Source organism: Nansenia antarctica (assembly GCF_963989245.1).
Source record: "Nansenia antarctica genome assembly, chromosome: 3".
NCBI classification, from domain to species: Eukaryota; Metazoa; Chordata; class Actinopteri; order Argentiniformes; family Microstomatidae; genus Nansenia; species Nansenia antarctica.
Genome location: NC_137688.1, coordinates 80,873,275 through 80,885,933, shown reverse-complemented (window position 1 = coordinate 80,885,933; position 12,659 = coordinate 80,873,275). Strand labels below are relative to the sequence as shown.

Here is a 12,659-nt window from a genome sequence, read left to right as displayed (position 1 = left end):
TTCAAGACTGTTACGTCATCAGTAATATCGTAGAAAAGCATTGACGCTCACGACTCATTCACAACTTCACTTTTACGCTATCAATCGATCAAACAAGTCATCAAATAAAAAAGAACAATGCTTCATTATCAGACCATGACAGAATAACGGAGCTGCCTTAATAAAACGTCACCGCAGCAGTAGACACACTGGCAGAGCAATTGATGAGTGTGGAACGTAGTTACCCGGACAGTTTTGTTGTTGTTTTGGGGGATTTTAACCAGGCTAATCTTAGCCGGGCGCTCCCCAAATACAGGCAGCAAGTCACGTGTCCCACCAGGGGGGTGAACACTCTGGACCATTGCTACTGTACAGCTCGTCAAGCCTACCATTCTGTCCCCCGTGCTGCACTGGGCTACAGTGACCACATCCTCATACACCTGATCCCTCGCTACAGGCAGAGGTTAAAACTCTCTAAACCTGTTGTACGGCGATTCAGGGTGTGGTCCAGTGAGGCATGTGAGCGACTCTGCGCCTGGTTGGAGAGTGCAGGCTGTGACCAGGACTTGGTGGAGTGGGCGGGGCCAGAGGCTGGTAACAATCTGGATGTATACACAGACACTGTTACATCATTTATCAGCCTTGGCGAGGAGGTGTGTGTCCCCCTCCGCTCCAGGAAGTCCTTCAACAACGACAAGCCCTGGTTTTCATCCCAACTCAGGCGTCTGAGGTCAGAGAAGGAGGTGGCTAGGCGCAGTGGGGACGTGGACCGGGTCAAGCAGGCCAAGTACAGGTTCGCCAAAGCGGTGAAGGAGGCGAAGCATCGCTTTTCGGAGAAGCTGCAGCAACAGCTCTCTGAGGGGGATTCCGCCTCCGTCTGGAAAGGCCTAAAGACCATCACCAACTACAAACCCAGGTCCCCGCTGATGTCCGACAACCTCCCCCTCGCTAACGAGCTGAACGAGTTCTATTGTAGGTTTGAGAAAGAGAGGTTCCCGCCCACCCCCGCCCTCTCCCTCCACACCCCCCGGCTACAACCACCACCCCCGTCGGGCCAATGTCCCTCCTGCTACCCCCACCCTCCCCCCCCCCTCCCTCCCCCCTCCTCACCCACCCCGCCCACCCCCACCCCCCTTTCCCCACCCCCTCTCTCTGTCACAGTGCGAGAGGTAAACAGACTGTTTAAGAGTCAGAATCCCCGGAAGGCAGCTGGTCCGGATTCCGTCTCTCCCTCTGTCCTGAAGCACTGCGCCGACCAGCTGGCCCCGGTGTTTACCCACATCTTCAACGCCTCGCTGGAGCTGTGTCACGTCCCAGCGTGCTTCAAGGCATCAACCATCATCCCCGTCCCCAAGAAGGCCAAGGTCACAGGCCTCAACGACTACAGACCCGTCGCTCTGACCTCCGTCGTCATGAAGGTCCTGGAGCGCCTTGTCCTGGCCTACCTGAAGCTCATCACGGATCCTGTGCTGGACCCCCTGCAGTTCGCGTACAGAGCCAATAGATCCACGGAGGACGCCGTGAACATGGCTCTGCACTACGTACTAGAACACCTAGACACTGCAGGCAACTACGCCAGGATCCTGTTCGTGGACTTCAGCTCGGCCTTCAACACGATCCTCCCACACATCCTGGAGCACCAGCTATCCCTGCTGCAGGTGCCGGTCTCCACCTGCAGGTGGATCACGGACTTCCTGACTGACAGGTCTCAGCGGGTGAAGCTGGGGAAGAGCATTTCCAGCTCCAGGTCCACCAGCACGGGCTCCCCGCAGGGCTGCGTCCTGTCTCCAGCACTATTCTCCCTCTACACCAACAGCTGTGTCTCCCGCCACCCCTCGGTCAAGCTCCTGAAGTTTGCAGACGACACCACCCTGGTGGGCCTCATCTCCGGGGGGGACGAATCTGCCTACAGGGGTGAGATCGAGGGGCTGCAGAGCTGGTGCAGTTTAAACAATCTGGAGCTAAATGCTCTGAAAACAGTGGAGATGGTGGTGGACTTCCGAAGGAAAGCAGCCCTGCCCCCTCCCATCACGCTGGGAGGTACCCCGGTGGCCTCCGTGGAGTCATGCCGCTTTCTAGGCATGACCATCTCCCGGGACCTAAAGTGGGAGCAGAACACCGAGGCCCTCACAAAGAAGGCCCAGAAGAGGATGTTCTTCCTCCGGCAGCTGAGGAAACTCAGGCTGCCGAGGTCCATGATGGTCCAGTTCTACACGGCCATCATAGAGTCCATCCTCACCCACTCCATCATCACCTGGTTCCCTGCTGCAACGACCAAGGACAAGGCCAAGTTGCAGTGGGTGCTACGTTCAGCAGAGAGGGTGATCGGCTGTCCCTTGCCCTCCCTCAACTCCCTGCATGACACCAGGGCTCTGAGGAGGGCAAGGAAGATCATGGCAGACCCCTTCCACCCCGGCCACGGCCTCCTCACCCTGCTTCCCTCTGGAAGAAGGTTGCGGCTGCCTAAGGCACTGAAGGCCCGCCACAGGCTCAGCTTCTACCCCTCAGCCGCCAGGCTGATAAATGACTCTGGCTTCCCCCTCCCCCCCGCCCCCAAGTCTGCCCAGGACTGAACTGGACTCACTGTAAAAACTCTGCACTGCACTTTACTTTATACCGCACTATCCAATGCACTGTTGTCTGTCCTGTGTTGTTGTTGTTGTGTTGTCCTGTTTTTTGACATGTGAAAAAAGTATAAACGCACTTGCTGTGGTGACGAAGCAAATTCCTATATGTGTAATGCATAGTGGCAATAAACGTTATCTCAATCTCTCAATCTCAATGAAACCTGTGCTCCTACCCTGCCAGTAGTAAACCTCCAGATGTAGTAAACCTCCAGGTGTAGGAAGTAGAAAGGTGTGCAGGAACATGTTTGTGTTCAGGTTGCTTGGCAACAGTCAAGATCAAGAGCAAGTTCAGTTGCGGAACTATTTGTGTTGGTGGAGCCAAATAAATTATTAAATAAACAACCAAATCAAAATCTGTTGTTACTTCTTACTATTATTAACTAATAAATGGTGTAAACCCTAACCCTCATACCTACGACCGAATCACAGCCGTCCTAATATTCAGTATAACAGCGCTCCCTCTCGTGTGATATCGTTTAAATGACTTCAATCAATGACATGTTATGCAATAGTATCAAGAAATGGGGCCAGAGGCTTTGGGTTTTATTTCAATATTTGCATTACATTCTGTTTATTGGTCAGTGTCTGTGAAAGCATTACTCCCTCACTGTGCATGTGCATTCATGCCACAGTACGGTCTCCTATGAGGGGAGGTAGACATCGGAGGACCGAATGAGAAACGGTATCAAAACGGTATCGAACACACATTCCTCATTCCATTCCATGCATTACAATGATCCCGTCCTCTGATTTCTACCTCCACCAGCCTCCTCTGTCTCCTACACAGTGTTCACACCACTAGAATATCCACTGCCATAACACGTACAGACAGACAGACAGACAGACACAGACACAGACACAGACACACACACACACACACACACACACACACACACACACACACACGCACGCACACACACACACACACACACACTTGGGTTCACTCTTTGCGGAATAGCCAAGCTCTCGGTAGGGTAGTTTGAACAGGATGCAGTGTTTAAAACGTTCAGAGATCCCAGATCTAATTATTGACCTTCAGAACAAAGAGGTTATTGGAGGTCAGGACGAACAGTCTCTCGTTGGTGGCCCTGAAGCCGAGGACAGGGCTGTTGGACTCCAGGCTGGCCACCTGTTGCTTGGCGACCTGGCCCACCTGACGACCCTGTTTCCTGTTAAAGAGGACCGTGTCGACGGGCGACGGTTGTCTGTAGATGAACACCCTCCGCAGACACTCCCCCAGGGCAGAGTAGGAGAAGTTGGGGGCGCAGGTCGCAAACTTCTTGTCACGTTTCGATGCCTGGACGTAGCCTGAGAGAGAGAGAGAGAGAGAGAGAGAGAGAGAGAGAGAGAGAGAGAGAGAGAGAGAGAGAAATGAAAGATGGGTTGAGGCTAGGGATGCACCGAAATGAAAATTCTTGGCCGAGGCCGAAGCCGAATTTAAGGAAACACTTGGCCGAATACCGAATACCGAATACCGAATGTGTATCGGCAGTTTTTAATTTGATCATTGCATAAACTAAATACATTTTGCTTTTTATTCATGCTTCTCAAAGAAAGAAATTGAGATTGAAAAAAAATAACTTTTATTGAACATTCCAGCAGACATCAGTCTATACCAACAAAGCACAATAAATAAAATAAATCAGTCAAATTAAATGTTTTTGTTTTCCCTGAATAGCTGCTGAAAGAAAATCTTTCATCAATGTAGGCCGAAGCTTTATTCATGACTTGTGTTAACAAGAATGATGTGCCATGATAATATTATTACAAAATACATTGGAAGATTGCAAGTTAACTAATTAGGTGAACTCTCTTTAAAGAGATGCTACAGGATTTTGATAATTCTGTATGTTGTGGCTTAAGTATTGATGTCTGTATGGTTCAATGACATAGTGTTACGGCTGGGCCTTCACACACCCTCCCCCTCCCCCACAGCTCGAGCACAGCGTGCTCTCCGCCGCAGCTGAGGCTTGTCCCCGCTAATTCAGCCAAACCTGCACACCTGTCTCCACTCCCAATCAACCCTCTGTCTCCACTCCCAATCAACCCTCTGTCTACATCTACCCTGGACTTCCCTTCACACATCGTCAGTTCTTCCCTAAGAATGACCTGGAAGGTATCATCAAAACATGCCCACTATTCGGTGGTAAACATTCGGTGTTTTCACACATTCGGCCGAATACCGAATGTGCTTTATTTTGCGATATTCGGCCGAATACATTCGGTGGCCGAATGTTCGGTGCATCCCTAGTTGAGGCTAGGGCAAAAATACAAAATTCCAACAATTGACAAGTTTATCGCGTGGCAATAAATCAGTAAGTAATCGAGTAAGTAAGAATCCGGAGCTTGTAACAGACATCAGGCACGCAGGGAGAAGCATCGACGTGGTGCTACCCAGTGGTTTCATGATTTACGGCCATCACTTGTATTGTGCCTAAAAAACCAACTCTTCGATACCAGGAAAACACTAAATGTCTTCATGCAGTTCCATCAGGAAGGGAGAGGCTAAGAGAAGGCAGGGAAAAAGCCAGGCTTCCATCCATCATTTGAGGTCTCGTTTGCCACAGCAAATGGGGCTGAACTGAGCAATATACAACTGACCATTCAGAATAATGTACAGCATTGATTTCTATTGTATCTTGTCTAACCATGTTTTTTTTTTAGGAAATGGTGATAATATATATATATATATATATATTTTTTAAGTAGCCTTAAAGAGTGGAGGAGTGTTAGCTAGACTGTACCAGTGTGTACCAGTAGAGGGGGTGTTAGCTAGACTGTACCAGTGTGTACCAGTAGAGGGGGTGTTAGCTAGACTGTACCAGTGTGTACCAGTGTGGGGGGGGGGTGTTAGCTGGACTGTACCAGTGTGTACCAGTGTGTACCAGTGTGTACCAGTAGAGGGGGTGTTAGCTGGACTGTACCATTGTGTACCAGTGTGTACCAGTAGAGGGGGTGTTAGCTAGACTGTACCAGTGTGTACCAATGGAGGGGTGTTAGCTAGACAGTACCAGTGTGTACCAGTGGGGGGGGGGGGGGGGGGGTGTTAGCTAGACTGTACCAGTGTGTACCAGTAGAGGGGGTGTTAGCTAGACAGTACCAGTGTGTACCAGTAGGGGGGGGGGGGGGTGTTAGCTAGACTGTACCAGTGTGTACCAGTAGAGGGGGTGTTAGCTGGACTGTACCATTGTGTACCAGTGTGTACCAGTAGAGGGGGTGTTAGCTAGACTGTACCAGTGTGTACACATGCCAATTACTGGAATTTATATACCGTAAATAGAATCTAAACAAGTGGTAACTACTATGCAGAAATTCAACGTTATCTTTTAAACGATTCATTTTTATTACACAAACTTATATATCATTATTTTCAGAATTTTAAGACCAATATTAATAGCAAATGGGAAAATTGATCACGCAATTCATAGTGAGACAGCTGACGTTACAAGTTAGCCAGACCATTCACATAAACAGCGTTTAGAGTGTGAGAGTAGACGGGGGCTGCTAGAAGTTACAAACGGAGCAGAGACATTTTCTAATCAAAATCCGCAGAATACAAGACAAACACGTATCTATAAGTATATATTTTTAGATAGAAAACAAGTTGAATTTAATAGAAAACCTCATCAGATTTCAATAACGATGCATATCTTTCATGTGTCTCCTTAAAATCGCCATAGGAAAAATCCCTCTGATGTGAGGAGAAGTGGGGGTAGACTAATATGAAGTCAAGATGCCTTACATACAGGTCCATTAAATGGAATACTATTGGTCCAAACAGCTGAAATGCCAAGAAAGAGAGCTTGGAAACAGTCCGAAATCACCGGAGATAGGAATTAGAATGGCGCTGCTGAAAGCGGTAGTAAGTACCTCGAAAACAAGTACACAGAGCTCAACTATAATACATATGGACATGTATGTTTACACGTAAGACAAAATCTGCCAAAAATTCATTTTTTAATGACGATTAAGTAGCGCAACCCTGGCAAAACTCAGTTTTCACACCTTCTGTGACCAGTGGGTGGACACCCTATAGACTGTACCAGTGTGTACCAGCGTGTACCAGTGTGTACCAGTGGGAGGGTGTGTGCTAGACTAGGTCCTACCGAGGGCGTTGAAAGTGGCGATATGTTCCCACATGTCGCTGGGCTGGTCTGGGCGGGGTTGCCACAGCAACGCGTCGACATCGTGGCGCAGGCAGAAACTGGGCATCTCTGACGGGTTCACGTCAACCGAGAAGAGGAACTGGTGGCTCCCCAAATTCACCTGGGGAGGGATGGAGGGAGAGAAAGAGAGGGAGGGGGAGAGAGAGAGGGAGAGAGAGAGAAAGAGGGAGGGAGGGAGAGGGAGAGAGGGAGAGAGAGAGAGGGGGGGAGGGAGGGAGGGAGGGAGAGAAAAAGAAAGAGAGAAAGAGAGAGAGAGAGGGAGAGAAAAACAGAAAGAGAGAAAGAAAGAGAGAGGAAGGAAGAGAGAGAGAGAGGGAGGGAGGGAGAGAGAGAGAGAGGGGGGGGAGAGAGAGAGAGAGGGGGGGGAGGGAGAGAGAGAGAGAGAGGGAGGGAGGGAGAGACACACACACACACAGCCACAGAGTAAGTTAGTTCTTGTGAAGTCTCACTTCCTACTACTGCTTTGATCAGCTCCTTCAATATATCCATTTAGTTAGACCCAGGAGAAAATCTGCTTCTGTGGTTTTAAGTCGCAAGTAACACACATACAACACGTACACAACATTCACAATCAATTGTCGACATACCGTGGGGGGGGTTGGGACACAACGTTCATCAAATAGTGCAGAAAATCTAAGTATTCTAATCAGGAGAGGGAGAGGAAAACCAACACGTTCCATCTCCACGTTTCCTCCCACACTGTTATTACCAGACAGAGGGGGGGGGGGGAGAGGGAGAGAGAGAGAGAGAGAGAGAGGGAGAGATAGAAAAAGAGAGAGAGAGAGAGAGAGAGAGAGAGAGGGAGAGAGAGAGAGAAAGAGAGAGAGACAGAGAGAGAGAGAGATTTACATGACTTTGTGTAGCAGGTCTTTATCCTAGGACTAAATTAAGCCCAACAGGAGTGTTGACAGTGAACACTATTACTGAACTTGAGTCATGAACATGTTTTTCGAGGCACGTGTTCATGTTTTGGAGGTGAACTGAGTCTGACCAGCGGCGTTGATGCCGTCTTCTCTTTGTACAGACGCCTCATGCTATTTCTGCTTCTCTTTTCGGAGAGAGAGAAAACTAGAAATGACCGTGGTGACGTCCTCTCTCTCTCTCTCGTCCACATCCGGCGTGGCCTTCACACCTGGCCTCCTCGGTGCCCAGCTTCTGAATCTAGCTGAAGCCGAAGACTTCTACGTGGGGCTGACAGCTCTCTCCTCCCTTATCTCTACGCTCACTTGAGAAGCATTCTGCATTCATATCGTAAAAACAGGCCCCCGTGTCACTGGGCAGTCGACAGGCGGGTGACATTTTCACACACTGATGAGCCGTCTGAGGAGACGTCAAACCACTCGGCTCGACTCCCCAGACTCATTTCCTTTCCACTTTCATCTGTCATCTTTTTTTCCCCCGCGGTCGCCGGGCTGTCAGATCATCCACTTGTGCTTTTCTAGAAGGTGTTTGTGTAAATAACAGTGACATTGTATGTCGGATATCGTTCTTTTTTTCCGGGGGGGGGGGCTTGAACTTCCGTTGGGTGATGTGGATTGAAGAGATGACACACGCGGGAGGAGGTCCTCTCCCCGCGTGTCTGGCTGAGCGCGTGAAGCAGAGGTGACTCCCGTGATGAGGTGGCCTGAGGTCGTCCTGGTAGAACGGGGGACCTCTGTGGCGTCCGTGCGAGAGGTCCCTGGTTCAAACCACCGCCGGGTTACAACAACACAACAGTGAGGCAGGAACAGCTCCAGTACAGGAACAGCTCCAGTACAGTGAGGCAGAAACAGCTCCAGTACAGTGACTACAGTACAGTGACTACAGTACAGTGACTACCAGAGTATGGGTTCTGACTACCAGAAGTATTGGAGTGAGGAATCGTTGTTGTCTTCTTTTAGCTCTCTACTCCCAATAGTAGTCAAACAATGACTATGGGGTGAAAGTAGATATTCTCAGCATTAATTCAATGTTTTCTTTTTTTCACACTGGTTTCACTATTTACAAATTACAACCCTTTGTTATACATACTGTAGTCTCCCTATTTCAGGGCACCAAAAGTATTGGAACATTGGGTTGACAAGTGTTTCTGGTGTGTTCCGTCACATCATTTGTGCGTAAGAGAGCTGTCAATGTCTAGTATTGATTCTCTGTCAATGTCTAGTATTGATTCTCTGTCAATGTCTAGTATTGATTCTCTGTCAATGTCTAGTATTGATTCTCTGTCAATGTCTAGTATTGATTCTCTGTCAATGTCTAGTATTGATTCTCTGTCAATGTCTAGTATTGATTCTAGGCTTCACATTTGCCCCTGGAGTCTGCTATTGGTGTCTGTCAACATTTAAAAATATATTTTAGAAAAATCTATCAGAAACTTAGCCAAAACCTTAGACTTACCAAATCAACAGTTTGGAACATCGTTAAAAAATAAAGAAAGCACTGGTGAGTTCAGCAATCGCAAACGGGCTGGCAGGCCAAGTAACACTTCTACAGTGGATGAAAGAAGAATGCTCACCATCATTTATACATTTTCATCAACAGCTGTACTACAGGGGCTTCACTACAAGGTGCAAACCACTAGTTATCCTACAAAATAAGCTCAATTTGCTAAAAAGTACCTAATACCTTCATTTATGCTGCTGAAGTTCAAATCCCACCTGGGAACACCACCATTAGAGTGCCCTTGAGTAATGCACTTAGCCCTAAGTTACTCCAGGGAGACTGTCTCTGTAATTTCTCTAATTGTAAGTATAAAAGTATAACGGATAAAAGCGTCTTCTAAATGGTAAAAAGAAAGTTAATGTAAATGTAAGACAATGAGCCCATACATACTGCAATAGCAACTAGGGAGTTTTTCAGCACGAAAAAGTTCTTGACTGGCCAAGTCAATTTTCTGATTTGAATACAATTGACCATGCATTTCACTTCGCCATTGCAGAACGTTGATTTTGTTGTCACAGAACCATTTCTGTGTAGATCTTGAGGTATGCTTTGGGTCATTGTCTGGTTGGAAAGTCCACCTATGGCCAAGTCTCAGCCTTCTGGCAGAGGGAACCAGATTTTCTGCCAAAAATGCCTGATGCTTGGTGGAATTCATTATGCCATCAATCCTAACCAGTGCCCCTGGACCTCTGGAATTAAAACTGCCCCAAAACATGACTGACCCACCACCATATTTCACCGTGGGTATGAGGTGCTTCTCCATGTAAGCATTTCTGTTCCTACGCCAAACATGCCGATGCTGTATCTGACAAAAACTTTCAATTTTGGTCTCATCTGACCATCTGGCACCTTGTACCAGTCATAATGTAAATGACGTTTGGCAAACTCCAAGCGCTTTCTTCTGTGTCTTGTGGTCAGAAAAGGGGTAGTAGTTTATGTTGAAGAACAACAGTATCTATCGGGGGGGGGGGGGGGGGGGGGTAGGAGTTTATGTTGAAGAACAACAGTATCTAGGGGGGGGGGTAGTAGTTGATGTTGAAGAACAACAGTATCCAAAACTTCAAAGCCAGAAACACGATGGTGCACATGGCAGAATCCCTTCCACACACTCTACCTGGCACCACAGGGGAGGCTGGTGGAGGTAGAAATCGGAGGACGGGCTCATTGTAATGCATAGAATAGAATGAGCATATGTGTTTGATACCATTCCACATTCCATTCCAGGACAACCCGATAATGCATTTCACTTACTGAAGACAAAACTAAAGGCAGAAAGACCCACGAACAAACAACAACTGAAGACAGCTGCAGTAAAGGCCTGGCAAAGCATCACAAAGGAGGAAACCCAGCATTTGGTGATGTCCATGGGTTCCAGACTTCAGGCAGTCATTGCCTGCAAAGGATTCTCGACAAAGTATTACAAATGTACATTTTAGACTTATTATTAAATTATGGAGATCATTATGTTATGAAAATGCAAGCAACCACTGTGGTGGTTATCTACTAATATCTCAGAGAAAGGAAATTAGTATAACTAATAATAACTATACGTATATATAAATAATAATAACTAGTATAACTATAACTAGGAAACTAGTATAAAGGCACACTAACAATAAAGGGAACTGTGTCATATCTTATTTTGCCCAGTATAAAGAAACTTACAATAAAAACATTGGAAGAATTATTTTTTTTTTAATCGGGGATTGTTACGTACTAAGTCCTTTTCATGCTAGCCACTGTGTCTAGCGTTTCCAACGGCCAAAACGTCAATCGAAAAGCTCTGAAATGAAAGACTGGTAGACCGGGGAGTAAATACAGGCACATTCCTTCTCTTTCTTTTCAACAGGTATGACCTCTTTCTAAACCGAATCCTTCCACATAGAGGTACACACAATACACAGCTAAAGCTTTTCATAACAGAGATTGATCCCTCAACAGATTGATTCAAACAACAACAACAACAACAACAACAACAACAACAACAACGCCCCCTTGCCTTTCAAAGTTTTGTTTGGCGGTGGGGTCAACAGACCTGCTCTGGACAACAGAGGTGACAGCTGTGAGAAGCACGACACCACACACCTGAAGACAGGAGAGTGCTCGTCACAGAGGCAGTGTCAAGTTCACACACAATCCAGGGAGAGGGGGGAGAGGCTGGCAGGGAGAGGGGGGGAGGCTGGCAGGGAGAGGGGGGGAGGCTGGCAGGGAGAGGAGCAGGCTGTGGAGGGCTCCTTCTGAACATAATGGACCCAGCATCTCCCAGCCAAGCAGGTGTGGGAATTAACCCAACCAGAAAACCCTGTGTGGTTTCAGTGTGCTCCTCCTCGCACGGCAAATCAAGGAGTCGCCGGTGCCGCTGATGCAGATGGACAGGTGTGCGTGTTGAAGTCCTACTGGACCACTGAGGGGAACTTAAGTGGCGGTGGGGGGGGGTTGGGGGGATGCAGAGCCGATTATGTCTCACTGGGATGGGGGGAGGAGGGGGGGGGGGGGCAGTGGAGAAGGAAGGTGGGAGAAGAGAGGGGGGGGGGGGCAGCGGAGAAGGGAAAGAAAAAAAAAGAGAGGGGGGGGGTCTCACTCACCACATGAGAGGGCTTGAGGGAGGCTCCGTCGTAGCGCGTGAGGCTGAAGCCGTCCTCGGGGAAGCCGTCGCAGTCCTCCAGCTCCTGGGCGTTACACGGAGGCTTGTCCTTGTCCGGGTCGGCGCTCTGAGGGGAGACGGAGCGCAGAGCAACAGACGGGCTTCAGCTGAGGGGGTGGAGAGCCCTGACCAGACCCAGGAACACGCTGGAGTCTGGAGGCATGCATTAGAGGCTGTTCTCAACAGCTGTTTTCAACTTGGAGTGCTTTGAAAAAGGCCCTAATGAAGGGAGATTGGGAGCGGAGGGGCTTGAGAGAGCTGGACATACATACTATTAATACATACTATTATTAGGGTTCGACTACTACTGCTCAACAATCTTGTTGCGATTGTCTTGGGAGAGCTGTTTGCCTCTACCCATCATGAGATGTTTCTTGTAGGAAAAGATGATGTGTTGACTTGCATTCAGAGGTGGGAAACCCTTTTTCAAAAGAGTGAAATGATCATACTCACTCACCAACATGCACTCACCCAGCTGGTTCTAATTAGCACAGGCAGGAGAACTCTTTTTTTTATTTTTTTACAGTGTTTAATACTTCCTTCCTGTGACTTTCCCCTGATTGCACAGAACTCGTATGGATCGGAGTGTTACAATTTCTTTAGCTGTGTAGTTTTATTGAACAATGTCCGGTCTCAATTTCAGATGATGCAATGGAAATCTGTTGAATTAAAAAAATGATTGATGCGTTGGCTACTGTGTGGTTCCCCCACGGTGCTGGTGTCATACGGACGGACGGGCGGACGGGAGTTCTGAGAGGATGAGAGTGAGAGGGGGCGGGGGGTGGAGGGTGGGGGTGTACGAGACACAGGTTCATTAGAACA

General features: G+C 48.1%; 1 protein-coding gene across 1 annotated transcript in view; it reads right to left on the bottom strand.

The window, feature by feature from the left end:
- Nucleotides 1-3,165: 3,165 nt before the first annotated feature.
- nudcd1 (NudC domain containing 1) overlaps nt 3,166-12,659 on the bottom strand; it is a 44,951-nt gene continuing 35,457 nt past the window's right edge. The window contains exons 8-10 of the mRNA XM_080525883.1: nt 11,779-11,904; nt 6,713-6,872; nt 3,166-3,914 (exon numbers count right to left, since the gene is read on the bottom strand). Of these exons, the coding sequence (XP_080382009.1) occupies nt 3,628-3,914; nt 6,713-6,872; nt 11,779-11,904 (573 nt within the window). The 3' untranslated portion in view covers nt 3,166-3,627. The remainder of the gene's footprint in view (nt 3,915-6,712; nt 6,873-11,778; nt 11,905-12,659) is intronic.